At 52.3% G+C, this 26422-nt stretch overlaps 1 protein-coding gene across 3 annotated transcripts; it reads right to left on the bottom strand.

The window, feature by feature from the left end:
* Window positions 1-3446: 3446 nt before the first annotated feature.
* On the bottom strand, window positions 3447-24476 carry BMF (Bcl2 modifying factor). Of its 3 annotated transcripts, XM_017867963.1 has the most exons (6): window positions 24357-24476; window positions 23843-23970; window positions 21876-22030; window positions 21387-21683; window positions 19769-19929; window positions 3447-7466 (listed from the first exon to the last, which is right to left on the bottom strand). In XM_017867963.1, exons 4-6 carry the CDS (start codon window positions 21676-21678, stop codon window positions 7365-7367), a joined length of 555 nt encoding a protein of 184 aa, XP_017723452.1. In that variant the 5' UTR covers window positions 21679-21683; window positions 21876-22030; window positions 23843-23970; window positions 24357-24476; the 3' UTR covers window positions 3447-7364. The 3 variants fall into 3 exon arrangements, with proteins under 3 accessions (XP_017723452.1, XP_017723441.1, XP_017723458.1); XM_017867952.1 differs by lacking the exon at window positions 21876-22030; XM_017867969.1 differs by lacking the exons at window positions 23843-23970; window positions 24357-24476 and having other exon boundaries at window positions 21876-22972.
* Window positions 24477-26422: the final 1946 nt, after the last annotated feature.

Genomic DNA, 26422 nt, shown 5'->3' with positions numbered 1-26422 from the left:
AGGAGGCTGAGGCAGGAGAATTGCTTGAACCCAGGAGGCGGAGGCTGCAGTGAGCCAGGATCGTGCCACTGCACTCTAGCCTGGGCAACAGAGCGAGACTCCATCTCAGAAAAAAAAAAAAAAAAAAAACCTGCTGAATAAAATGCTGGGGCAGGTCACAGAGATGCAGTCTGGTCCTGCCCCATTGGACAGATAAGGACCCCAAGAACCAGTGAGGCAAAGTCACATCCTTGCCCAAAGTCATTCAGCCAGCTAACGATACAGTCAGCCAGAAAACCCAGTCTCCTTAATCCCCACCGGGTGTCTTATCCACTTTCCACACCACCTGGATCTCTTGTAGGGCACAATTTTGAGGGTGGGGACCATGTACCTTATTTCTTTCCAATCTTCGCATTGGGCTTAGGGTAGCGCCTTGCTCCTGGCGAGGGGCTGTCAGTGCCAGTGACTCACTCAGTGTACCTCATCTTCTCAGGAGCAGGGTTGGCGCTCAAATGAGCATTCGAATGTTGGCGACAGATCCCCCCGCAGAGTAGCATGGAGCCAGGGGACATGTGAATGGTAGCAAAAGCAGTGGCCAGACAGGACATCACTAATATCACTTACTTTCACCCTCCCTTTAGGACAATTCCGATTCCAACTCCACACTGAGCCTTCCCCGTTAAGGAGGCAGGAGCGTCTCCTAGGAAGCAGGGCATTAAGGGCAGCGTGGCTGGGTTTAGGGGTCTAAAGGAGTCTCATTGTACACAGGGACTAGTTCCAAGACCTCCTTTAAAGCCAAATCACATAAAGTGAAAATTTCCCTTGAAAATCCTTTAAAATGCCTATCAAGTACAACAAGCAGACATGATCCCTCCACAGGACATCCCAGCCAGTCAGCTCTGCCTTCAGGCTGGAAGAGAGTCCTGTTACCTCAGCTGAGCAGCAGAGGAAAACATGGGTGGCATTTAGGGCTGTGCTGGGCCAGAGAAACTTATCTTCAGTGTGGTGAGATGCTGCCGTGGGATATGAGATAAGGCCAGGGAAGGGCGGCCGCACGTGCTCCCGTTTCACGCTCCCTCCAGGCCCTGCAACCGTGCCCTGCTGCTGCACTGTATCACCACACATCAGCATATCACTGTACACGTCCCTCCCGCTCTCCCCACCTCTCAGCTGAGCTCCTGCAGTTGACTTCATGAAAATTAAATGGGTGCTTCAGGAATCTCCACCTTAATACCAGCACCTCATCACGCAACCACCTTGGGCTGCCACTCCCAAATTCCTGGCCCACAGAAACTGTGAGATAATAAATTTTTGTTTGGTTTTTGTGGGTTTTTTTTGAGATGGAGTCTCGCACTGTTGCCCAGGCTGGAGTGCAATGGCACGATCTCGGCTCACTACAACCTCCACCTCCCGAGTTCACGCGATTCTCCTGCCTCAGCCTCCCAAGTAGCTGGGATTACAGGTGCCAAGTACCATGCCCAGCTAATTTTTTGTATTTTTAGTAGAGATGGGGTTTCACTATGTTGGCCAGGCTGATCTCGAACTCCTGACCTCGTGATCCACCTGCCTCAGCCTCCCAAAGTGCTGGGATTACAGGCGTGAGCCACTGCGCCCGGCCATGTTTGTTGTTTTAAACTGCTAAATGTAGGGGTAATTTGTTTTGCAGAATACAAGTACAGAATACTAATGCAAAGGAGATATCTGGAGAGGCAGGCTAAGGAATGATCCAGCAGGACAAGTTTTCCAGTGGGCGTGATGAGATTGAGTCTGCCATTTAGGAAGTTTCCCTGGCAGCACAGAAGACCACGCTGTGGAAGGCACAAGGCTGATGAGAGAACAGTTAAGATGCTCCACAGTTGTTCAGGCAAAAGGACTTACATTAAGACAGTGCAGCAGAGAAAGAAGGAACACAGGCTGCAAGAGACATTTCCAAGTAAGAATGGCCAGAGCTTATTGACTAACTGCCCACAAATAGTAATATCATTAATATTAATAGCTAACATGAATTGAAAACTTAATATGTACCAAGCACTCTTCTAAACACCTTACACATATCTGCACATTTAATTCTCACAATAACCTATGGGTAGGTACTACTATCTCATTTTATAGATGAGGAAACTGAGGCACAGAAAGATTATGTGGCCTCCCAATGCCACATAACTGGTGAGCAGCACAGTCTGGGTTCACACTTGGGCAGCTGTGCCTTTAATGTCTCTGTTCTTCCTCTGGCGGGATCAGAGGGAGAAAGGAGGGAACAAGGGGAACAAAGGTGAGCTCTGGGATTTCTAGCCTGGGCAACCCAGTGCAGCCTTACCCAAGGTAGGCCTCGATGACATGAAAGACATCACTATCACCAGTCACCTACTAATCCTCCGTGAACCTCATAGGAACTGCTTAATGCACTCAACTACAACCCAGCAAGTGAAATGTAGAATAACATCCGGACATGGCATCAGGCCCCACTTACACCACGCTCCAGTAAAAATAAACCTCCCCGTCCAAATACAGAGTGGTGGGAAGTGTCATACTTTACAGAAGAAGAGGCAGTTATTTGGCATTAAAAATAGATACATCTTGGCTTACTTGAAGATCTGGGCATGAGCAGTGCAATTCCCAAATGGAAACAGATGGACGGGGTGAGCCCCCCCTCAAGACTGACTCAGCTATTTAAAGAATCCAAATAGAAAGTTATATCCCCTTTCTGGGCCTCAGTTTACTCACCCATAAGACAGAGGGGTTGGACAAAAGATCCAATGTCACACCAAGCTCCAGCCCTCTGAGGGTGGGAACTGGAGGCCAAGGCTAGATCTGAGAGCTGACAACCTCCTAAATCAAGGAGAGCCCAACAGATGCAGGGCGGGTTGGCTCCTCAGTTCACAACTTACTGCTGATAGGATCAGGAGTAGTTTTTCCCAAGGATTTTCAGAACTCTGTCAAGAGTTTTTAAATCACCGCTTTGAATCAGACACATTGTTAATCCACAAAGAAATGCAAGCCAGGAAGTCCCCCTGCGACTAGCTTGCCTCCTGAGGGGTTACCCTGAGAGAACGGAGGGGTGAGGGAGTGTGTGCGGGAGGGGCTGCCGCGGTCCTTCCATCACTGAGTCCCAGCGGCAGGCAGGCCCTTTCGACACATTCCCTTTAATCGGGCAAGGCAGGCACAGTTATATTTCACACGTGGAGGAACTGGAGGCTCAGAGAGGTGACATAACTTGCCCAAGATCATTCAGCTGGAGGAGGAGGGAACTGGGTCCAAAGCCTGCATCTGTCCCCCTCATAGGGCCGCTGCTGTGCTGCCTACCGTGTGCTCGGAATCACTCTTCTCAACTCCAGGAGGGCAAGGGAAGTCATGACGAAAGCTGAGAGCCTCCAGGTCACTCAGGCCGGCAGCTGAGAAAGCTAGAAGGCTTTAATTTCCTAACTGATCTTCTTGCATTTTTATACCTTGAAAAATAAAAGACCAGATTTGCTTTAAATGATTTTATTAAAAATTGTACCAATTGATGGGGGGAAGATATACACACACACACACATATGCATGTGAAGAACAGAAACACATAAAGCCAAAGGCTCTGTACAGTTTTTTTAAAAATGTGGCCCCTTTCTTCTTCCTCTCTCCCAGAGGCAGAGTGCCCAGACCCCAGGGCAGCTACCCTGGGGATGAACAAAATGCTACATTCTCACTGGGTCTCCCCCTGCCAGCCCCCGTGGATCCAGGGATAGGGTAGAAGGCTAGCAATGCTCCCAGAGCAGGGAGGGACACTAGCCACCTGCACAGAGAGAGGCAGTGCAGGCCTGGGAGCCAGCACAGGGCTCTGAGCACCTTCAGCTGGGAGGTTGGCTGGGCAGCCATGAGATCAGCTTTCTCCGTTATTCCCTCAAGACTCAGAGTCCCCACCTGCCCTCAGGCTGCCTAAGGGTGACTGGAGCCCCTTCCTGCTAGGGTGTCTGGCCAGGATGGCCTGCTTCCAAGAGTCCTCACCTTCACACAGAGAGCCGTCTCCAGGCCAGGCCAGCGCTGATTTGCAGAAGGCCTGTAGAGCCATGGTGACCAAAATCTTCCTGCTTCTTCCACTTCCCTTCTCCCTACCCCACCTCCCCATCAAGTCCCTCAAAAAGAAGTACTCACTGGGGTAGCGTGCTCCTTGCTGTCCAGGACAGTCACAGTGGCTCCATAGCACTCTTCCTGGGAGGCCCTGGCAGAACTGTCCCGAACAACCCTCAGGCAGGAGCCACCTGCGGATGGGGCTGGGCTGCCGGGGCAGAGACAGGTCAGCTGGGCCCCTGGGGCCCTTGAAACAAGCCTGCCACATAGCTTTGAACACAGACCTACTCCCCTGGGGGCTGAGGGAGGTCACTGGGAGGTGATCTTTTTCCACCTCGGACTGAGCAAGAGGAGGCTGCCAGGGAGCAGCGCTCCAGTGGCCCAGACTTTGAAACAGGCCAGGATGAGTCCAGGCTGAGTCCTCCACCCTCACTGCAGGAGTCCCACGTCTGGCCTGGGGAGTTCCCTCACCAGATCTGTCGACCAACTTCTAGAAACCCCTGCTTTGGGGCTGTGAATTAGTAGGACTGTTTTGACCCTGAATATCAGGCTTCCCTTCCTCCCAGGCATTTCTTCCACCAGGAGGGAGCTTTCCAGGCCCTCTCCCAACCCCCACCCTCAGCAAGCCACAAAGCCTCCACCGTCTTCAGCTGGTTACAGGTCAGGATCCAGGTCAGACTCTCCCTCCCTCTAAATCTGATTCTCCACCCCTCGCTAGAGACAGCCAGGCTCCTGGGGGTGAAGGATGGAGTCTGAGGGGGTGGAGGTGGGGGGGAGGGGCAGGTCTCCTGAGGCTAGACTTGAGGAATGTTTAGGCCAATTCAACAGGCAGAGGAGGAAGGGGCCAGTCTAGATCACTAAGCCAATTAAAAACAACCAGCCAGAAAGAACGTTTCTCCTTCCTGACAGCTACTCCGCCAGCTACCTCCTGGGTTTTTTTTTTTTTTTTTTTGGTGGGGAAGAAGGGAGAGGGAAAAGTGGGGGTGTAAATTTTGCCCTGGCTCACTTAAGACAGTTCCTGGCTTTGCATGATATGGAGACAGTGCAGTCAGACCACCTTCCACCTGCCCCAGGCTTGATGTTGAGGTGGGTTTGTCAAAGTCTGGGCTCAGTTCTCAGGCCACGGGGCACCCAGCCTGGGCCCAGCAAGGTCTCTGAAGCTGATGGCCTTGCCTTAGCACCAAGATCTAAATCATTTTCTCTCTCACTGAGCTCAGGTGGAGAGTCTGCCAAGAGGAGTGAACAGTGGCTGCTGTAAATAACCCCGGTTTTTTGGTGTGTGCCACTGAAGCATACGGCAGCAGCCTGCCTGTCACCACCTTGATTCAGACAGGGGAGAACAACATATGTCCCATACACATCATAAAATGGTATGGAGACCCACAGGGAAGGCTGAATTTCACAATGGTCAGTGCGTCCCCGAGCCAGTCCTCACGCTGGTCCCCGGCTCCTTCTCTGCATAGCAGGAACCCGTCTTCTTAGCAGACAAATCATGGTACACACCCTGAGAATAGAATTCTGACCAAGAAGAGGTAATATCTCCAGGATATCTGAGCAGAACAAAACAAAGGCTTACACGCACAGTTTGAGGCCCTTCTCCTCCAGGGTGCTGTGAGCCCATACGGCACCTTTGTGCAAATTAGGAAAGGCACCCCTTCTTCTTGGGAGAAGTAGCCCCACACCAGGGCACACAGCTTAGTGAGCAGAACACAAGCTGAATTCCAGCCTCCATTAGCTCTCTCTGCAGGTGCCCTTGTGCAGTGAACAACCTGCACAACTGTACATCCAGAAGATCAATGTCTCCTTCAATAGTACTGAAGACCTCCTCTCTTCAGAACTGGAAGAGCTTGGGCTTGTTCAGATTTGAGAGTCTACTCTGGACTCTTCCTATTTCCTTGGGTAGCCCTGAGGTCTTCTTTGTCCAGGGAAGCCGTCTTTTCTTTGGGCCTTACTTCACTGTTAGCACCAATGCTGTCTTTTCTCACATATGCAAAAGTTATAATTTAGTTTCCAGCGTCTGGTTAACAGATTCCCTGCGCCTGCTATTGGAGCTGCCACACTGGCTGCTTTAGATCCTCTCCATAAGTGCCGCAGCAGGGAGAGAAGGGAAGACATGCAGAGGCAGCTGTGATCCTGCTGCTTCCAGAGCAGGCCCTTCCGGCCTAGCTGGAAGCTGGAGGAAGACAGGAAGTGTGTACCCAGCTTTGACGGTTCCCCATTCTAATCATTATGTGTGACTCTAAAAGTCACTTCTCAGCTGGCAAAGCCACTGTCCTGGCTTCTTCCGTATCCCACTAGGTGTGAAAAATGATTGGGGATGAGGGAGAAGAGGTATGTTGTTTCCAAGGAAACCAAAGGGTCTGGGGTCCTCTAGGGCTGATCCTTACGGTGGAGCGGCCACCACATTTTCCAGCCGCACTGCAGACCTGCCCCGATGTCCCTCGGTGCTGATGCTGGGGGTGGAATGCGGTCTGTCAGTGGGTTCTTTTGAAAGAAGAGCCAGCAAAGGCACAGGCTGCCAGCAGCAGCACGCCGACCGACTATTCAGCTCATCCGTGGCTGACACCCAGCTGGTCCCAGGCCGCCAGTGGTGGCAGTGGCTCTGTGCCTCAGGACCAATCCTGGGGCCTCCAAGGGGGACCAAGTCAGTTTTGAGGCCTAGTCAGAAGTCTGGTTCATTCTGCGACATGTTTGAGGGGTCCTTAGAGAAACCCAGCCCTCCCTGAGGTCTGACAGGAGCTGGCCAGGAATCCTTGAGCCCTTGGAGCAGGTACTGGCTGGGGCAAGTGAGAACCCAGACAGATGTGGAGCTGGCCGGCCAGCCTAGTGAAGCCGCTGTCCTCAAGTGGAAAGCCCCTGGCCCAGGCCCTGCTGGGTTAAAGCAATGTGCCCATCAGGATCATGGTCCCCATCCACAGTGGAAGGCTCATAAGTTTGGTGGAACTGGGATTCGAATCCACTCGATTTCTTAACTGAGTTCCTCTGGAAAAACCACAGTCCACTTCCCAGAGAACATCACTAACGGATCATCTTCGACAACCGGTAGATTCCTCAGTCGAAGAATCTACTTGTCAGAGGCCTTGGGAATTCTCACCATCACAGACACATCAGCCTCCCCTTCAACAGTGTTTGACAACGGCCCCCATTCCAGGTCAAGGGCCTGACAGAGAAAGAAGGTCCCACTTGAGTATGTTGTATGTACACACAGGGAGAAATGTAAAAAAATTAAAACGCAAAATAACAACAAAAAAACAACTTCACAAGACACAGTGTCAGTCCTGCCCGATGTCCTTCCTGACGGTGTTCCTGGTGCCCCATGTGAAGAGGGCAGCCCAGCCTCACCTAGGGCCCGCCCCGTTCCTATTCTCTTCTCCATTCAAAGCAAGGTTGTGCAGGAAGAGGAGGATCTGCCACCACACGCGATTTCGGTTCTGCTGGTGCTGAAGGGAGAAAAAAAAAGGCCAACATAACTCCCAAACACAACCTTAGACGACTCCCTCTCATTTCCAATAAAAGTTAAGATCTCCAAGTCTCACGGCTGGCACTTTAATCCTATCAGTACAGCTCACAGCGGGCGGGGGGGGGAGGCGAAAGAGACACTGCCATGTGGAGGAGATAGTAGAGTTCTCCAAAAACAATTGCAGTTTTAACATTAAAAAGAAAAGACTAGGCTCTATATGCACTATGCACAAGAGGATTAAGCTTTTTCCCCTGCTTGCAGGATTTTCCAGAGTTAGCCAAGTGCTGCTTTTAATCAGATTGGCTCCCGAGCCCCTCAAACCTCAGCTGCGTGAACAACAAACTGGCTTCAGAAAGAGAAGAAGTGCCCCCCTCTCTCCCCCCCGACTCCAAAGTAACATAGAGAACAAGGGGGAAGAGGGGGCCTCCATCTGCAAGTGATTTGACACTGTGAAGGTCAAAGGGTTAATCTTCAATTTAAACCACACTGCTGAGGCAGCAAAAATCTGATTTCATCCAGTGCAAACACGCACACACACAAACTCTCTCTCTCACACACACACACACACTCTTGTGCGCCCGCCCGCTCTCCCTCTCCAGCATCTCCACTCGGTGCTGCCCTTTTTATAGATGCTCTTGACAGTAAGCCATAAATAATCCCTCTTGGAGCGCTCTCCTACTGACTGGAGCCAATTAAACGTTAAGCAAGAACATACTTGAAAACAAAACAAAAACAAAGAATATATACTATGCTCTGGAGGTTATCCCAGGTCCTACTGTCAGGCTGGGAAGCTAGGGGCAAAGTTCAAGGGTCAGTGGCTCAGCAGATTGGGGCTGGTGCCCTGCCCACGCAGGTACCATTTCCCAGGGGAGGCCCGGGCGGGGTGGCAGAGGGGGGAGGAGAAACTAAGGGGTGCTGGAAGAGGCGGTCTTTGTTCTCTCTTTGTCTGCCAGGGCAGGAGGACTGGGCGGGGGCCTCTCCACAGGGCTCTCAGTGGACAGGGGAATAAAAACCTAGTGTGCAGAAAGGAGCCAGCACGGGCTGGACTTGGATTACTTTGGTGGCCCCGTCAGCAAGCAAGTTTACATGAGGTGTCCGGGGGAGCTGGAGCCCTCTCTTAAACTGTCTTCAACCACAGCACCAGCCCCCACCAGGCAACTACTCCGGTCAGATGGGTAGAGGAGAGAAGAAGCCAGTGGCACAGCTGGAAAGGGGACCCAGGTTGCCTGGACTCCCAGAGCTTCCAGGTTCCGTCCAGCCCCGGCCTCCCTGACCTTTCCCAGGGCCACCATGCAGGTTGCTGGCTTCCCCTTCATGCTGCCCTAGGCCACAAAAAGAGAGGCATCCAGGCAGCTGGCCTCAGGCCTGACAACCCAGATGAACACAGAATGCCCCCGTCCATGGCAACAGCATTCCTCCTTCCCCCGTGGAAGAGCCTGGAAAACAAGCCAGCAAACTGGAGGCACAGCTCCTGCTTGGAGGGGAAGGGAAATCGGGCGTGCCACAGAAGAGGCCTGGCAGACAGCGGGTGGGGAGATGGATGGCTTCCTCGTGTTTTGTAAACAAAGATGAGTAAAAAGAGGAAACACACCCGGCTTAACAAAATCTGGTTAGAGTAAAACAGCGTGAAAATGGACTCAGCTGCAAACCCGAGGCCTCGGGCCTGCAGCAGCTGGGCCAAAGACCCCCTCTCCTCCCCGCCCCAGCTGCTGCCTGAGACAGGTGCAGAGGTCATGTGGCCGAACAAGAGGCGAATCCAGGGGCAGACTCATCCCTGGAGAGGCCAGTCTGCTGGAATTCCAGAGCTCCTCAGGTGCTTGTCTGAGAAGACTGGTGGCAAGAACAATCATCACCATAATAGTAACGTGGGGTAGGGCAGCAGCGGGGGGTGGGGAGGAGCCAGGCTCTGTTCTGTGTGTTCTGCATCCTTGCTTCTCAAAGGGTGGTGCATGGACTAGCAGCCTCGGCATCATCAGAGAGCTGCCTGGAAACACAGACCCCGCATCAGAAGATTCCCCAGGTGATTTTGAGGCACATTATCATGCCCACTACTTAGCTACCACACAGGTAGTTTAAGTGGCAGGGACTGGACTGAACCTAGACCATATGGCCCTAGAGCGATGTCCCTTCCCGTTATCACTGTGCTCAGAGTGCCACTACCTTTCTTTATACAAAGCAGACCCTCTAGCCTCCCCTTCACTAAATCATCTCCAAACAGCTCAGTGGCCAAGGAAAGCAGGTGAGAATTCTATGATTTGGGGTTGGGGCGATTCCCATCTCTGTATGTTTCAGTTTCTCCCAAATTCCACTAATGGAGGCCATCTACTGCCTGGGCAACTTGAGATCTCTGAAGATGAGGCACAGACTCCATCATCTGGGAGTGTTGGGAGACTGAGAAGCAGCTGTGGGCCAGAGAGTGCTTTCAGACAGGAAGACTGAGGTCCCGCAGGGGACCCAGGCAGGCCTAGGCACAGGAAGCAGGGTACATGGGCCGGCCCTTGGGAAGGATCTAGTTTCCATGCCTCTGTGTGTGTGACAGTCCTTAGGGCTCATGAATTGGCAAGGAAGGCTCTATGGTGTATGGATCCCCAGGGACCAAGAATCAGAGGACCTGGCTTTACGGGTGGATCTCCCATCAACCTGCTCATGAGTTCCCTCTTGGCTTATAAGGAAAATGCAGGTATTGTACTAGATCAACGGTTTATAAACCCAACTGTGTCACTAAGCCAGCTGAGGTGCTGTCGTAAGTACAGAGTCTCCAGGCCTCTCCCAGACCCACCGGGTCAGAATTTCATGGAAGGGTCCCAGGAATCTGTGTACTGAACAAGCTCCCTGGGTGACATTTTAGAGATCAGAAATCATTTATTGTATATTTTAATCATACAAGCAATACATGTTAATTGTAGAAATATTGGAAAATACAAAACATTACAGAGGAGGAAATAAAGTCACTCATGATCCAACAGCCTAGAAGAAAACACTTCACATGTTGGTGTTCTGTCCAGTGCCTTTCGATCTCTTCCCACCAAAGTAATGTCTTATCCATTGGCCAAGCCAAAGGTCAATCCTGCCCAGGTGGTTCTGTGGCAGCCAGGCCGCAGCCTTTTGGAAACCACAGAGGTGCTCTCCAACCCTAAGGAGTTTGTCATCCACAACTGCCTTCAGGATTATAACTCAGAGTTCCAACAACTGAATTCTGTCAGCCGGGTGTAGGGCCTGGGAACCACCCATGGGCCCAGGAGCCGTCTCTTGACTACAAGCAGATACCACACAGGCTCCCTTTGGCCTTCTCCTGCCTCAGGGCAGCCTTCACAAGACCCTTTTCCACGAGGAAACCAAGAGAATCAAAGAATGCCCTGATTACAAAATACAACAATAAATAAAATCTTGCCTAAAAGTTTAACAAAAGGGCCTGACTAGAAAGGAAAGAAAAAGGAGGGCTTGAAGGGAGGCCAGTGGGAGAAACGGTGAGGAGGAAGGAAGTCGGCCTTCACCGAACAGGACAAAGAACACAAAGACACCAAAACACCAGAGAAGGTGGGTCCTTCCACAAGAGGGTATGGAGGAGAAGGGGACAAGGAAGGAGAACCAGGAATGAGCGCACTTGGCCTCTGCCCCTCAGGCACCTGGCACAGCACCCGGTGCACAATCTGAGATCAACAAGGGCAGACCTGCAGAACCAGGCCTGTTCTCCTAGACTCAGCTAGGGCACCCCTCACAGAATGGGGCTTCCCAGAATACACAGTCGGGGTGACCCAAGGGTGGGGGCTGGGATACAGGGGAGCAGAAGCTCACCCTAGAGCCCTCAGACTCACATGATTTAGAAGCCAGGGCCAAGGCATGGAGGGAACGAACAGAGGACAACGCCCCCAGGGCAGGCGTCCTAACATGGTAGATCACAGTGTTGTCTTCAGTGAAGAGAGCGCAACCAGGCGTCAGAGCCCCGTGCGCCTTCTTTGGCCCAGTCTCATTTTCTTCCCATGGTCAGGGGATGAAGGCAGTCAGCTGACAAATGTTTCAATCCCTACTGTGTGCAACACCCTATGCCTGAATGCACAGTTGCTCATCCTGTATAATGGGGAACGTGGAAGGCATACAGTAGGCACTCAACAAGGGCACGCTGGACCGACTACAGAGGAGTCAGCCCTGAAAGATAACCCACTTGTCTGAGGCCAGGAACAACTGATGTCTGGCCAGGTCTAAAGATGTACTTTACGTGATAGTATCAGCCTCTCACCTGGGGAGAGGTCCAACTAGTAAAAGGCCTCCTTTTTTTTTCCCTCTAAAGAGCTGGCTGTGGTGTCTGACAAGGTTGGACTACATAAATCAAACTCTGTTTCATCCCACACAGCCTCTGCCCTAAGCACAAAGCATGTTCCCTACGCTCCCTGGATAAGAATCTCCCTCTGCCTCTCCCCCTTTCAGATCCAATGCACGCCCTCTGGGGGCTTTGTGTGTCACAGTGTTCCAGATGCTCCAACTAGAGCTAATTCACCCCAAAGTATCAGAGGAAGAAGCCAAGCCAAGCTGTGTGCAGCTCTAAAAGAACCTACCTCACAAAATGCAAATTTACCAAACAGAGAGCAACTTATAATATCTGAGATATAGAACAGAGCACTTTCCTTTCTTCTCATGTGATCCTCACAATAGGAAGAGCAGGCATTATCAACCCATTCTAGAGCGACCGACACAATGGCTCAGAAAAGTCATCCCAAGTTAGTTGGGAGGGGTGTTATCTGAGGCTCTGACTTCTGACTCCAAAGCTGTGTTCCTTCACTAAAATTTTGCGGTGTGTTTATTCACATTATGAAAATAGTATTACCTTTTCAAAGCTAAACCACCACTGATCTGCTCCCCTAGTATATTTAAAGACATTGTTTCCAGATCATTAACTATTTAGTAAGGATGCTGTGGACCAGAAAAAAATAAACCTTTCAGAGGCAGAGCTAACTGAAGATCAAACAGAAATAAAGCTAAAACTGGTCTGAAATTATAACTTCAGACCATGATCTGAAAGCACACTCAATCTCTTCAAAATGCAGAATTGTCTATACTCTAGGGGAAGGTACACAGTCTACGATGTGAAGTTTTCCTCCCTCTTCCCTTTTCCCTGTCATTCTCTAAACCTACTCAGGCCAGGGCTGAAGGAAAGATCCTTGCAGTTGAGAACAGGAACATTGAGATAAGAGAGACTTTTGGAAAATTGCACTTGAAAGAAGCTAGGAAGATGTTTTCTGTTGAAATCAGCACATTTTAATCAAGCACCCAACTGAGCCACCAAGCACCTAATTGAGCTACCAAGCACCTAACTGAGCTACCAAGTACCCAGCTGAGCTACCAAGCACCCAACTGAGCTACCAAGCACCCAGCTGAGCTACCAAGCACCTAACTGAGCTACCAAGCACCCAGCTGAGCTACCAAGCACCTAACTGAGCCACCAAGCACCTAACTGAGCTACCAAGCACCAACTGAGCTACCAAGCACCCAACTGAGCTACCAAGCACCCAACTGAGCTAAGAGCTATGTGGATACAAAGATGACTAAAATATAAACTTGGTTCTCAATTGTTTTACAATATAATGGGGAGAAGGGCAAGAACACAGAGCTAAGTATCACATGAGGCAGAGCGGGTCGAGGCAGCAAATGCGTCCTCCCTTGTACCGTTGTTTTCTGGAATGTGATTGCTGGGTAGCAGGTATAGGGCGGTTGGACCATGGTTCCAGAATCCATCAAATCTGTGTGGCGCCTAGCTTAGCAAACTATAGTGTGACTTAAGCATGTTACCTCACTTCTCTGAGCCTCAGTTTCCTATAACACAGGGACAATGGCATCTAAAAGTACAAGGTTGCTGTGGTGATGACATGAGAAAAATATACATAAAGCACTGGACTTGGGGGCAGCAATGAGCAGGCTCCTTCTTCCCTGGGGAGCACAAGGAAAACCTAGGACCCACTGGCTTTGCAGAGCACTTCTCTCAACATGCTGTGCAACAGGGCCTGCCTGGGGAGCACCGTCATCCCGGTGGACTCACGAAGCCCCTCGGAGATCCCTGACTTCTGCTTTGACACTGGCCACCACAGCCACAGGCCTTGGGGCTCAGGATTCTAGGCTGCCAGGCTAAGCCAAGGATTCTGAAACCCAGAGGGCAACCCTTGGGACCAGTGGGCCCACTGCCTCAGACTGCTTCTGACCCAGAGGCCCGAGGAACAAGCAATGTGGCAAAATGGAAAAGGAAAAAAAGGCTCCTTGCCGAGAACTTCCTCAGCCCAGCCAGTAGTGTTAACAGGACGGTGAAGCCACCATGGCCGCGCCCATAGATTCTCTAAGGACAAGAGCAGTCTGAAGCCAGCCAGTTCTCAGTGGAAGATGGCAAGGCTTCCTCTAACACAACTGGAAGACACTGGCTCCAGCCACTGGGGGTTGAGGGGTACGGGTGGGGGACAGAGCTGTGCTGTACCATCCATGTCCCCAGACCCTTGTTTTGCACCTCCACAGCCTGGAGGGAGGAACTACCGAGACCCTTAGTTTCCCTCAAGCTGAGAACAGCTCCATCAAACTACTGGGCAACTTCTGCAGAGCTCAGGAGGGCATGACGGTGTGTGCCCTGGTTAAAGAAGGGAGAGGGAGGGGGTTGGGGGGACAACCCTGTTGTGTTTATTATGCTATATGCAAAATAACCCCAGGTTCTGACTCTCAGCCTGGGGTCTTTTCAGCTGACTGTTCATGTCCTGTCCAGGACCAGGTCAAGGCAAACCAGGCAAGGAGGAAGGTTGGAACCGTCTCCTTCACACACGGACTAATTGTGCTCTGGTCATGGAACATGACCTCTTGGCTGCCAGATACGGATCAAAAGGCAGACCAGACATTTTTCTTTAACCTTCTTTCTTTGTGTCTCCCTTAGTCCCCTCCTCCCATCACCCACTTTCCAAAAAAAAAAAAAAAAAGCCAATTTCCATCCCATGGCCTGCCTTGGTGGGGAGGGGATGAACTCTCCGGAACTACGAGGCCCTTCTCCTGGAAGAGAGAGCAGTCAGGTGCAGAGTGTGTGGGGAACTCAGCCTCTAGTCTGCCACGCTGATGACTCAGAAGCTAAATATAGCGAGCGATATAAACAGAGCCAGCCACAGAGCAAACACAGGGCCCCCAGCCCTGGCGCTGGCTCTCACGCACTCTGGCTCTCCACAGGCCCTCCCCCAGCCTCATTCTTCCCCTGGCACTGTCCTAGGTGGGCCTCCCACTCCTGGGACAGAGGCTGGCTTCCTAGGGACCCTTCTAACTCTATAGCAAACCTCTGGGGCCCCTGCCCGGGGCTGTCCCATCTAGACCCTGAGCAGCCTAGTTAGCCAGCTTGAGTTCCAGAAAACCACTCACTAATAACGAGAGAATCCCAGTGTCAGGAAGCAGTCAGGGGCTCCCTGAACAAAGGATCCAGTCTGCTAGGCAGAGAAGCTGCTAGTTAATAAACCATGCAAACACCAACTTGGGTACAACTTCCAAAAGAGCTCTCCAAATTACAAAGTCAGGTACAAACAAAATCCTAAAGTCATATTTTAACATATTTCTAAAAGTACTCAACTGTCCCTGACTTAACAGTTACTTGTATCACAACTCCTAAAGGCCTTTCACATCAACTCTGCAAGGTAAGTGTTAGAAACTAAGGCTTGGAGAGATTAAATGATTTGCCCACGGACACACAACTTATAAGTGGCAGAGCTGGGATTTGAACACAGATCTGCCTACAAGTCTAGGATCATTTCTGTGATATTACAGCTAAAGATGGTTTCAAACGAATGGCTGAAAGTTTTCTCAGATTTCATTTGCCAAAAAATCTAATTACTATTCAGGGAATTTCCAAACCCGGCTTTTCTGAATGGAGCCACTCCTGATCCAAGTGAAAAAGCCATTTCCAACATGAAGAATTCCAACCCTCCTGTAGCTTTACTCACTCGACTGTCTACAGTAACTACTGTTTTTGAGGATTCTTGGCTTCTTAACATTGCCCAGAAATACCCCCACAAATATCATGATGGGCCACTGCGATAGAAGAGACTCTCCCAAGGGGAGGGGATACCACTTCCTGCCCCTCCTTAGGCTCATGCTGAAGGAGGCCCTGGCACAAATACAGGACAGCTGGGGTTCAGACCTTCTGACCAGGGCAGCCCAGGGGCTCAGGGAGGAAGAACATCTGTACCACACTCTTTCGCACAGAAGCTGGACACAGAAGCAACACAGCACCACCCTCAAGATAAGCCATTATCAGCAGACCATCGGGGGCCCTTGCCACAGTTTGTCAGCTCACAGAGGAGCAAACAGGGGAACCTTCACTCCTGCCCCGGCCGAAGGAAGGTGGGATGTGCAATGAGGTTCGGAAAGGCTTTTACCTCCACCCACTCTGCCTCCAACTCTCTTGCTGCTTTGGAGACACAAAGAGCTGAGGCGGAGCACCCTGCTGACTCTGATCTTCCGCCTCCAGTTTTTTGCCTGTGGATCTGGAAGAGCCACCCAGAACTGATAACTTGGGTAACCAGGCTAGTCTTCCACCTAGCAAGGCTCTCGGGAAATGTGCTGAAAGTGCAGATGGCTCGCGTAAAATGACACCGAGGGAAATTTGGAACCTGTTGCATCTGGAGCCAGGTTGATACACTCAATTGGCCATAATTCCATTTTATAGCATCATCACGTCCCCTCCCTCTGCTCCATCCTCCAAGGGAGAAGATCGTTCTGATGCAAAAAAACCAAATAACTCAGGTCTATAACCAGGGACAAAAAGGGGGAGTTCACACTCTCCACAGAACTATGGACCAGTGGCCACTGTCTGGCCCCAGGACACTATCCCAGATGTAGGGGAAAGGTGGTGGTCAGGCCTCCTCAAGCCCCATCCGCCTATTGGGTTGCCTCTCTTGGCTCTCTCAATCCAGCCCGTAATGACGGGGAACGACTGTCATTCCCTGAAGAGAAATCGATAAGGCCAACGTCCACAAATGATCAGTCTGGACACTAATTCCTCTGGACCAGGCAGGTGGAGGGAAGTTCAGGGGAAGCAGCTCTACTCAGGGAGTCCCCTGCCAGGTGGAGTGGGAAATGAATTGTGAACCAACAAGAACAAACATGGGGGGTGATCAGGATCACCAACACAAAGAAGGAAACAGGCATGGCATTAAAGAAGATCTACTAGGTGTCCCGAACTCTCATAGGTATTTTCTCACTTAATTATCACAGTAAAATTCTGTGGTATTAGCACTAATTCATAGAAGAGGAAATAGGTTCAGTGAAGTCAAGTGACTTCCCGAAAACTAGTAGGTGGCAAAGCTGGTATTCAAACCTGGACTTTCTGACTCTGAACCCAAAGCCTAGAAACTAAATCCTAAGCAACCTCCTTCCCACTGCCTCAGTTTCTCTGCCTGCAAAAATGAGAGAATAGGGAAAGAAGATAAAGGATAAGAATGGAGGAGTGACAACAGTACTTTCTAGATAAGAAATCTTAGACTGTAGTTTATATAAGAATCAAGTTTAGAAAATGACTCACTTCTTAAAAGCAGCCACTGAAACATTCCAGGAGTACCAGTGTCCCACCTGCCTGAAGCCCCCTCACCCAGCACTAGCCCTTCCTGCAGGATGAGTTCCTGGTGAAGGTCTATAAGCAGGGTCAGTGGGGAGGAGGGGGTTAAACGCAAGAAGACTCTGGGGAGAATTGCTCAAGGAGAAGACAAAAAGCCTGGCTCTTTGTACTGGAAAATTTGGGAAAATCAGCTCTTTGAGCTAGAAAGGGCTCACTGGCCAGCCTCCTACCCTTGCAATGAATTGTAGTTTTACTCAAGTAAGTAAAGAAGTAGGTAGCAAGTAAGAAGTAAGTAAGATGAAGAAGTAGGTAGCTGGCAAGAAGGGTAGGGGTATAAGTAAGTAAGTAAGTAAGAAGAGTAGGTAAGTAAGAAGAAAGAAGTAAGAAGAAGTAGGTAGCTGGCAGGAGGGTAGGGGTATAGAAGTAAGAAGTAAGTAGTAAGTAAGTAAGAAGTAGGTAGCTAGCAGGAGAGTAGGGCTATAGGGAACTTGGGAGCCAGTGTGGAGTGAAGTGTGAGGCAGAGGAGACTCTCATGAAGCTCTCCTCCAGTTCTCCTTCTCCCTAGCTTGGATGGCTCTGGCTAAAAGCACAGCACCTTGTCTAAAACTAACCTGTGCCCTCAAAGAGGCAGCTCTGAACTGGGAGAAGTGATGCTGACCAGCAAAAAGCAGGGCAAGGCTGGGCACAGTGGCTCATGCCTGTAGTCCCAGCACTTCGAGAGGCCGAGACAGGTGGATCATCTGAGGTCAGGAGTTCGAGACCAGCCTGGCTGACATGGCAAAATCCCATCTTCACTAAAAGTACAAAAATTAGCTGTGTGTGGTGGTGGGCGCCTATCATCCCAGCTACTCGGGAGGCTGAGGCAGGAGAATCGCTTGAACCAGGGTGGTGGAGGTTGCAGTGAGCCGAGATCATGCCACTTTACTCCAGCCTGGGCGAAAGAGCCAAATTCTGCCTCAAAAAAAAAAAAAAAAAAAAAAAAGCAGGGCCAGACCTTGGGAGAAGGGCCTCCTTCTCCTCCTGTTCAGGACCAAGTTAGGAGGGTCCCCAGGACTGTATCCTAGTCCTGTGCCAGGGAGGGCTCTCAGCCTGTTCCCAAGCCTACAGAGGCTCACCAGTGGATGGAGGAATATTCTGGGAAATAACTGGTGAGAGAGATCAGATTATTGCAAATGAAGCAAGCTGTCCTCCACGTAGCCCTCTAGATGAGTCTAGGAGAGCCACAGCCACTGTGTCCTCCCATCCTCTCCAGTACCAGAACTGGAAGCTGTGAGCTGGGCTCAGCCATAGGCCTGTACAACCAGGGTGGAGTGAATGGGCAGGAAGGAGGCCAAGAAACTGAAAACAAGAATCAGAGTGAGTCCACACATGGACTGAAGGGGAAACTCTAAGCCAAGTTTCCACCAAATAATCAAAGGAGAGAATAAGAACTGGAGCGTAAGTCTATTATCTAAGCATAGGGCCACCCTCCTGTCCTGATAACTAAGGGACCGGGAGGACTTACCAGGCCCAGGCCGAGCCCCAGACTGTCCTCAGAACTCCTTGGCAGAGGGCACTAACCATATCTAACCTGCAATGGCCTGTTCTTAGGAAACCCAAGGTCAATTCCTCTTCCCCTGGCACTGGCAATGGTTTGATACTTAAGTCAACCTACTATTACCAATAGCTCTCCTCCAGCCACCTGCAGCTACCCATCTCACCTCAGAGTCTGCCCAGTCATGGTCAAGCTATGTATTCCCTTGATTTCCTGACAGTCAGACACACACACACACATACAGAGCCAGCTGGGCTGGGGACACAGTCCCAGAAGTACAGAATGTGTTCGCTTCCAGGTGGCATGCCTGTGCTTCAGCTGTGGCTGTACCAGCACGGATGCAGCCTCAGGCTCCTCTCCCAGCCTTGGCAGCCATCCAGAAAGCCAGCCTGAAGAGGAAGGGTTAAGTGCCTGGGGGCCCAGCCCAGACAGCGGCTGCTGGAGCAGGGAGGGCAGCCTCCAGTCCATGGCACAGAGGGCTCCTCCAGCACGAGCCTGCCAGCCGCCGCCTTTGTTGATGGACTCTGCCACATGCTCGGCTGACACGCGATGCTCCGCCCTGGCGGGGCTGGTGCCAGGCTGCCGGCTGAGCGCCCGGCTGGCCGCCGGTCTGGGGAGCCTCTCCGAGGTACACTCTCTGGAGTCCCAGACCCTGGTTCCCAGACAGAGACAGTGAGGAGCGGCCTCCCCAGCTGGAAAGTGTCAGGTTTCAACCGGTTCCACCACTTTCCCCCACTCAGGCCCCATCCCTTGGCCTGGTTACCCGTTTCCCACTGTACCTTAGCCAGGCACCCCCCAACTGCCCAGTTTCACTGCAGCACCCTGAAAATCTTCCTGTTAGGTCTGTGAGGGGCAACCCCCGAGCCACAGCCATAAGAAGAGATAGGCTGTCAAGCAGGGCTGCAGAAAGCCATCCTATTCCCAGGGAGGGACCGTAGCCTCTCCCCAGAGGGCTCTTATGGAACATGAGTTGAGAGTGGGCAGTTCACCAATGTGGAGCTCAGAGATGAGGGCAAGATGCTCATCCAGTTGGGCCCGTCCTGCCCATGGGAACCGCAATAACCAAAACTCTGGGACCATATCTTTGAGGTCTGGCAGAGACAGAGTTGCTGACAAGAGGAGACAGGCAGGCCCTGGCCCCCAAGCCCCAGCAGACTCAACCCTCCTCCCCTAAAACCCCCGTGCCTACTTGCTGCACATGAAGCCGGTGGAACTGGTCTGCAATGCACTGAAGCTTTCGGGCAATCTGTACCTCTGCTCGATGTTGCCACTGCCCTTCGGGGGGCTGCTCCCCGATGGGCAAGACTGCCGGGAAACTGGCAGGGAGAGGAAGCCGGTAGCCAGCATTGCCTGCAAAGATAGAGGACCCACATCTCAGCATTCTCCACAACTGCTCTGGCCTCCCCACGCCTGCCTGACCTGGCCAAGACCGGAGGCTGAGGGTAAATCCTCATATGAGAAAGGATAGGAACTGGCCTGCCTCTATCAGGGCACTCTGCCAGGCTTGGACAGCCTGCTGCCCAAGTGCACAGAAGTTGCGGAACAGAAGTGGGAACAGAGAGAGTGGCCCCAGCCTTCCCTTCGCTTCTCCATTCACCGACAGTGCCATGACAAAGGGCAGGTGGTAATGTGTGCAGGCGAACATGACCCCTTCCGTCCTTATTTATCAAGCCACCCTTAACCACAGTTGGTTATTCACGTAGTAGCAGGTTGAAGCTCTTCTCTGGAAAAGCACTGGAGGTAGCTCTCCAGTTTCTGGGTTGGGGCAGAGAAAGAAAAAGTCAAAAAGTGTCTTCACTTTTTTAGTGAAGTAGAGAAAGGCTAGTCTCCCGAAGCTCCTGGGCAGCAGCACAAAAACGAGGGAGGGAAAACTCCTGAGACGCACAGAGCTGCCAAGTTCCTCTCTGGAGACAGCCCCAGGCAAGACCTCTAGACCAGCGCTCCACACTCACCGAGTGCACGCGTTAGAGCCACCGCTAGGGGCGCCAGTCCGCCGGCCTCCCCGCTCCTTTCCCTCTTCCCTGCCTGCCCGCCTCATCCAACTTCTCAGACTCCCGCCAGAACTGCTTTGCCAGAACTGCCTAAGGGGCAGTTCCCTCTGGGAGTGACTGCAGTGTCTCCTCAATCTGCTCGTCAGACACAGTAAGCCAGCCTCCTAGCCTTTACCCTCCCTCCATAAGCTGCAGTGCTAATAGAAGAAAACAGACCGTCTAACCTGCCCTTTTGCCAGAGGAGGGCATATTTCTCACAAAACAAACTATTTATAAGCCCATAAATGAAGGGGTCTTGTCTTAGCCTTGGAAGCATCCCCTCTGCTGGCATTGGGCCCAGGCAGGCCCACCCTCTTTCTCCAGTTTCCCTTTCACGCACGGAAAGTCCCAAGTGACAACTGGGGGCCACCTTCTGCCTTTGGGAACCCTCCCTCCCAGAACCGGCTGGGTTTTTCCCCTTCACTGTCAACAGCCAGTCACAGATCCCCCAGCCTTCTCCAGCGCAAGAGGAGCCACTTTATAGTAGGCAAGTCACTGCTAGGACACTAAAGGCCAGGCCACTCAAGGGGCACAGGAAGTAAAAGGAGATACCATGGACACAAGGATCCCTCCAGGAGGGGACAATTTGCCCTCTGGGGGGCCTGAGGTACAGGTGAGGAGCAGTAACAAGCCGAGAGGCAGCAGGTGGAAGTCAAGGAATCAACAGCGCCTCCGATCACTTTGGGGAAGGAAACGGCAAAGGGCAGGTGTGGGGAGGGAAAGCCCCTCTTTTCCCCCAGTGTCTGTGGGAGGAGTCTTGAGGCTGACAGCACTCACCATAAAACAGTCGCTGGGGTTCCTCAGTTACCCCACAAGGCAGCATAACACCTTGGCTGGGGGAGGCTGGGCCGAGGGTCTGGGTAGCCTTGTCTTCCTGGCTGGTGGGTCGAAGGCCAGGGCCACAGCAGTGGGTGAGAGGGAAGAGCTGAAGTCGGCTGAGGGGGCAGTCAAGTAGGCTCTGGGCAAACAGATCGGCAGAGAGCGAGCTCCCAGGTTGGGCCCCCGGCTCCCCGTCCTCCGGCTGGAACACATCATCCTCCAGCTCCTCCACACACCGAGATGGCTCCATCTCTCCTGTGAGGGGGCAACGCAGGCATGTGGGCTGCTGCCCCACCAGCGCCACACCTGGAGCGACTCCCCTTCCCATCTTTCTTCCGTGTTCCCCCTTCTTATTTGAGGTGGCCGGGCCACATACTGATGACATACAATCCTGGTAATAAAGCACTGCCAAGGGTGACACTCACTCCCAAAGTGTGGGCCGCCTACCTGTTCAGGGGCTCTCCACACCTCTTCCCTGGGCCCGCCTGGAACCACCCTTTTTCCCGATCATGTTTTCTGACCTAGGCTGGGCACAAAGTTTGACTCTGAGGGTTGTGAGCAATAGCAAGAGTAGAATCAGCAGCTATATGCAGGCAGGGTACCTGGGAAAATATAAAGAAGACTAGCCTCTGTTAAGTTGCTGTCAAGGGTGCTGTGACGGGCTACACATATAGTGCTTACCACACACACACACACACACACACACACACAGTCATTGTCCCAAGGAAACTCTTATCTCAGTCTGAGCTGAGCTCCAGGCTCAGCAGAAAAAACAAAAGCCAGCAATCCCAGGGCAGCCAGGTTCCCTCCAAACCTCTAAGCCCCGCCCTGCTGCCCATCTACTCTAATCTCCACCCCTTGCTTGCACAACACAACAAACAGGCTCTGCAGTGTGGTAAGAGTGTGTCCTGGGAGAGGGGATAAAGACCCAAGCTAGTCATTGCAGCTGCCATCTCAGCTCTCTTTGAGCAGAGGTGAGCTGTCTGGCCACCAAAGATTGGCCTGGAGAGTAGGTTCAGCCTCTCCCAACTAAGTCTCCTCACTAGTCTCCACAATTTCAAATCCTTGTTTCCACAGCCTCCCGCTCCTGCCAGCTCTGAACCTGGGACTGGTACAACTGGTCTTACAGAAGGAAGTGAAATTCAGCCCTCTCCCTATGACCTCACTCACTGCCTATACTACTGAGGTTATTGATATGAGTTTCTTGGTGATAAAGAAGTTCCTCTTGCTCCACCTGATGGCTCTTGGAAGTCTGAGCTTGGAGCTACTCAGCATCTTAAGCTTCCAACCCAGCTCCCTTCACATGCCAGGAACCCCTTAGGGCCTCTGCAGCAGCAGCCAGAAGCAGCCACCAACTGAACAGCTAGGGATAAAGCGATGAATTTCATTCTTGTCAGACTCAGTTGGAGATTCCTGGGGGTTCTGTCCCCCAGTCTCTTGCCGTTGAAGAATATGCCAAATGGTCTATGGATTGGGGAAGTAGCTAAAACAATCTCAGTTCAATTGAGAATCCTGCCTTTGCCAAACGCAAGTTCTCTGTGAGGTGCTTGCTTGGGCCCACCCTTCGTCCCATCCCATCCCTGTTCCTGAGCTGTCTATGGTCCTGTCTCTGCCCTCTTCCCTAGAGAGTGAAGAGATGCCTGCTAGGATGGCAAGCAGCCACGTGTTGTTCTTTGGACAGTTTCCCGTGTGTGTGTGTGTGTGTGTGTGTGTGTGTGTGTGTGTATGGGGAGGGGGGTAGGAGGTGCACTCCAGCTTATTAACAACAGGAAACAAAATTTCCTGATGAAAGGACCAAGTACTGTCCTGCCAGTCACCTGGCAGGGGCTCCTCTCCAGCTCTCCAGCCTCCTCTTCTCAGGCTGGCAATCCTGACCTAAGAAGGGGCCCTCAAAGCCAATCACAAGCAGGGGTCATTGTCTTGGTTTTTCCTTTGAAGCCTATCACCTTCCCCTCCCCCTCCCAGCAAAGCCCCAAAGTTCAACCCTTGCCTGGACTGGACAGTGGGGGAGGTGCAGCCAGAAGGTGTGGCTCTGCAAGCCCCGGGGACCCCTCTCAGGCTCCACAAACTGGAGGTGGCTTGCTTGTAGGTGGGCGCCTCTGGAAGGGTGCTGGGCAAGGTCAAGGGTAAACTAAGAGAGGGTGAAGAAACCCTTTCCTCCCTTTTCTCCTGAGCTTAACAGGTGATGTCCAGAGTGGCGGGAGGAGGGTACTAACTGAGAACAGGGCCAGGGAATGCTTTATTCCTAGCAAAGGAACTCAAGCCCCGCTGCTGCCATCCCAGCCCCTAAGGGCTGGAAGAGGGATGCTGAACTTAGACTCCTCCTCTTAGGAGAAGGCAATAGCCAGACACCCAGAGCCTCGACAGTGACTAGGAACACACACACACACACACACACACACACACACCCAGACCTGGGTGACTCCAGGAGAGAGTCTCAGCCTCTGAGTCGTGATGCCAGGGCTCCGCGCCAGGGTCCAGCGTGACGAGCACTCGGGGGCTTGACGCCCAGACTCGATTGGGAAGGAGGGAAAAAGCCCAGCTGTTAAGGAGAGAAGCCTTCAGACTCCGCAGGGAGGCGGGATGCCCCACAATTCCTGGTCTACCCCAAAGTCAGACCTAGAGGCTGGGCCGTTCTCGGGCGCCCAGGTCTGCTCAGTAGTGCACCCCAGGTTCCCCTGCCTACCTGGACCCAACTCCTTCGAGTCCCAAATGCTACCCCCAAGTTCCCTCTTGGAGCAGCGCACCCAGCTGTGGGTTCTGCACGCCGTTCTCTCACCCCAGGGCCCCAGTTCTTCATGGTCACCCTAGACGCCCGCAGCCCAAACCCTTCCCGGGCCCCCATGCGCAGCGCGACTCTGCTCCCCACTTCCTCAGGGAGCTGCGATCCAACTCCGCCCGGACCCCGGCCGCCACCCGGGCGCTCACCGGGCTGCGGCAGGAGGCGGGAGGCGCAGGCAGGGGCGGCGGCGACAGCGGACGCGGGCCGGGGCGGGAGGAGGCCACTCCGCACGGTGCGGTATTGTTTCCAAAATACGCTCGCTCGGGGCATCCCGCAAACAGCTGATGAGGCTCCGCCCCCCTGCGCGTCATGCCGAGGACTGGCCAATGGCGAGTGAAGCGCCAAGTCCCGGGCTGGGCAGCTGCCAGGGACGGTCACGAATGTACGAACCTTCCCTTGGAAACATTGCAAGGGACCGAGCAAAATTCCGACCGTCGCCAGAAGCGCAGTTGGAGCGCCGTCGCCAGCGCGGATTCTGTCCCTAATACAGGCTCTGGAAGCGCCAGAGAGTCCCTGAATCCTCTATTAGGTGTCGGAGAGGGGGCGCCAAAGTAACTTTTGTCTTCTTTTTCACGGGAATGGGCAGAATAATTGCTGCGCGTCCAGAAAGGGAGGGGGGAAGGAGGCGGGGAGTTTTTTGATGAGGCTAATGCGTCCAGTGGGTGCAGGGTGCAGGGTGCGGGTCCCTATGGGATCCCAGCCTCAGGGGAAAGCTCCCTCCCGCCTGCCGAGCGGGTCAGAAGAAAACTGCAGCCCCAAAGCTGAAGGTGTGTTTGAAACAAACACATCCAGAGGAACCCTTAGGTCCTCTTCTTGACTGGGCGTGGTGGGCACTGGCAAAATAAGGACCTGGTTGAGAAGAGGAGCGCTCAAGAAGGCAGGGGCTGCTTGAGCGGTTGACACGTATCTCGCATATGGCAGTATTTACAGATTGAGCAGCATGTCCTGCAGACCGCGCAAGGGAATCTGTGGGCTACTTCACAGACATTTACCGAGCACCTACTCTGTGCCAGATACTGGGCTGAGTGCCAGAAACCTGGCGTCTGCCCTCAAGGAGCTTACAGTCTACTAGGAGAGGTAGCCCTGAAAATAGTGAAAAGTCATAGGAATTGTATCCTTTCCAAGGATAATGACTATTGAGGAATGCAGAAAAATTCAGAATACAAAGGCTGGAGAAGGCCTCAGGGAGACAGCTTTTAAATTGAATGGGAAATATTTTTCAGTAAGGAAAACCAGATGCACGTGGCTCACGCCTGTAGTCCCAACTGGGAGGCCGAGGCAAGGCGGGTGGTTCGCTTGAACTCAGCAGTTGGAGACCAGCCTGGCCAACACGGTGAAACCCTGTCTCTACTAAAAATACAAAAATCAGCCAGGCATGGTGGCGCATGCCTGTAATCCCAGCTACTTGGGAGGCTGAGACAGGAGAATTGCTTGAACCCAGGAGGCGAAGGATGCCGTGGGCCGAGATAGGGCCACCGCACTCCAGCCTGGGCGACAATGAGACTCCATCTCAAAACAAAACAAAACAAAACAAAAAAGAATAGCCCAGGCGTAAGGGTAGCAGACTGAAGTGCAGAGTTGGAGAGCTTGCCTGTGCAGGGAGCAGAGGGAGGCTTGGTGACTGGATCATTGGGTGCACACTGAGATTTAGGAACAGTGGGCATGGGCAGGTAGATTCAGGTCAGATTACAGAGGTGTCCCTGGAATGCCAGACTGAAGAATCTGTATTTTATAAAGGAGAGGCAGCAAAGATTTTATTGGAGATTAGCGACTTGACCAAGCCTGAGTTTTAGGAAAGATAAAATGATGAGTCCAGTAAAGCAGTGAGAGGGAGCCACTCCTGCAACAATCCTGACCCACCAGGGGCTGTAGGGCTCAGCTGTGCTCTGACCACTGAGCTGCTCTCTGAGTTGTAAACTCAGATTTAAGGTCAGTGGAGCTGGGACCTTCAGCCCAATAGAGCCTGCAGTCTCGTTGTACCTTTTCCCCATCCATTCTTTCCTTTGCTCCCTCACAAGGCACCTGGAAGAGAATGAACCAGCCATATTGAGGGCTGTGGTTGCTAGAATAGAAAAATACTGTCTCCAAAGGACAGAGAAGAGGGAAAAGGGAAAGAGTGGGGAGTCAAGGTTGGCCAGTAGCACAGTCCCCCAGAAATTGATAGATGTCCGGCAAGAGGCGCTAAGCCAAAAGGAGGTATATTATTTTACCC

Source organism: Rhinopithecus bieti, unplaced genomic scaffold (assembly GCF_001698545.2).
Source record: "Rhinopithecus bieti isolate Rb0 unplaced genomic scaffold, ASM169854v2 scaffold_115, whole genome shotgun sequence".
Classification (NCBI taxonomy): domain Eukaryota; kingdom Metazoa; phylum Chordata; class Mammalia; order Primates; family Cercopithecidae; genus Rhinopithecus; species Rhinopithecus bieti.
Note: the sequence above shows the minus strand (reverse complement) of the source record. Positions and strands in the feature narration are given on the sequence as shown.

Excerpts from the sequence above, each read along its gene's own strand:
- BMF (XM_017867963.1), bottom strand. The coding sequence starts at position 21,678 with ATGGAGCCATCTCGGTGTGTGGAGGAGCTGGAGGATGATGTGTTCCAG. Across the intron at positions 19,930-21,386 it reads ACCCCAGCGACTGTTTTATG|GCAATGCTGGCTACCGGCTT; the intron begins GTGAGTGCTGTC and ends CTATCTTTGCAG. Across the intron at positions 7,467-19,768 it reads ACCGGCTTCATGTGCAGCAA|CACCAGCAGAACCGAAATCG; the intron begins GTAGGCACGGGG and ends TTCTCCCTTCAG.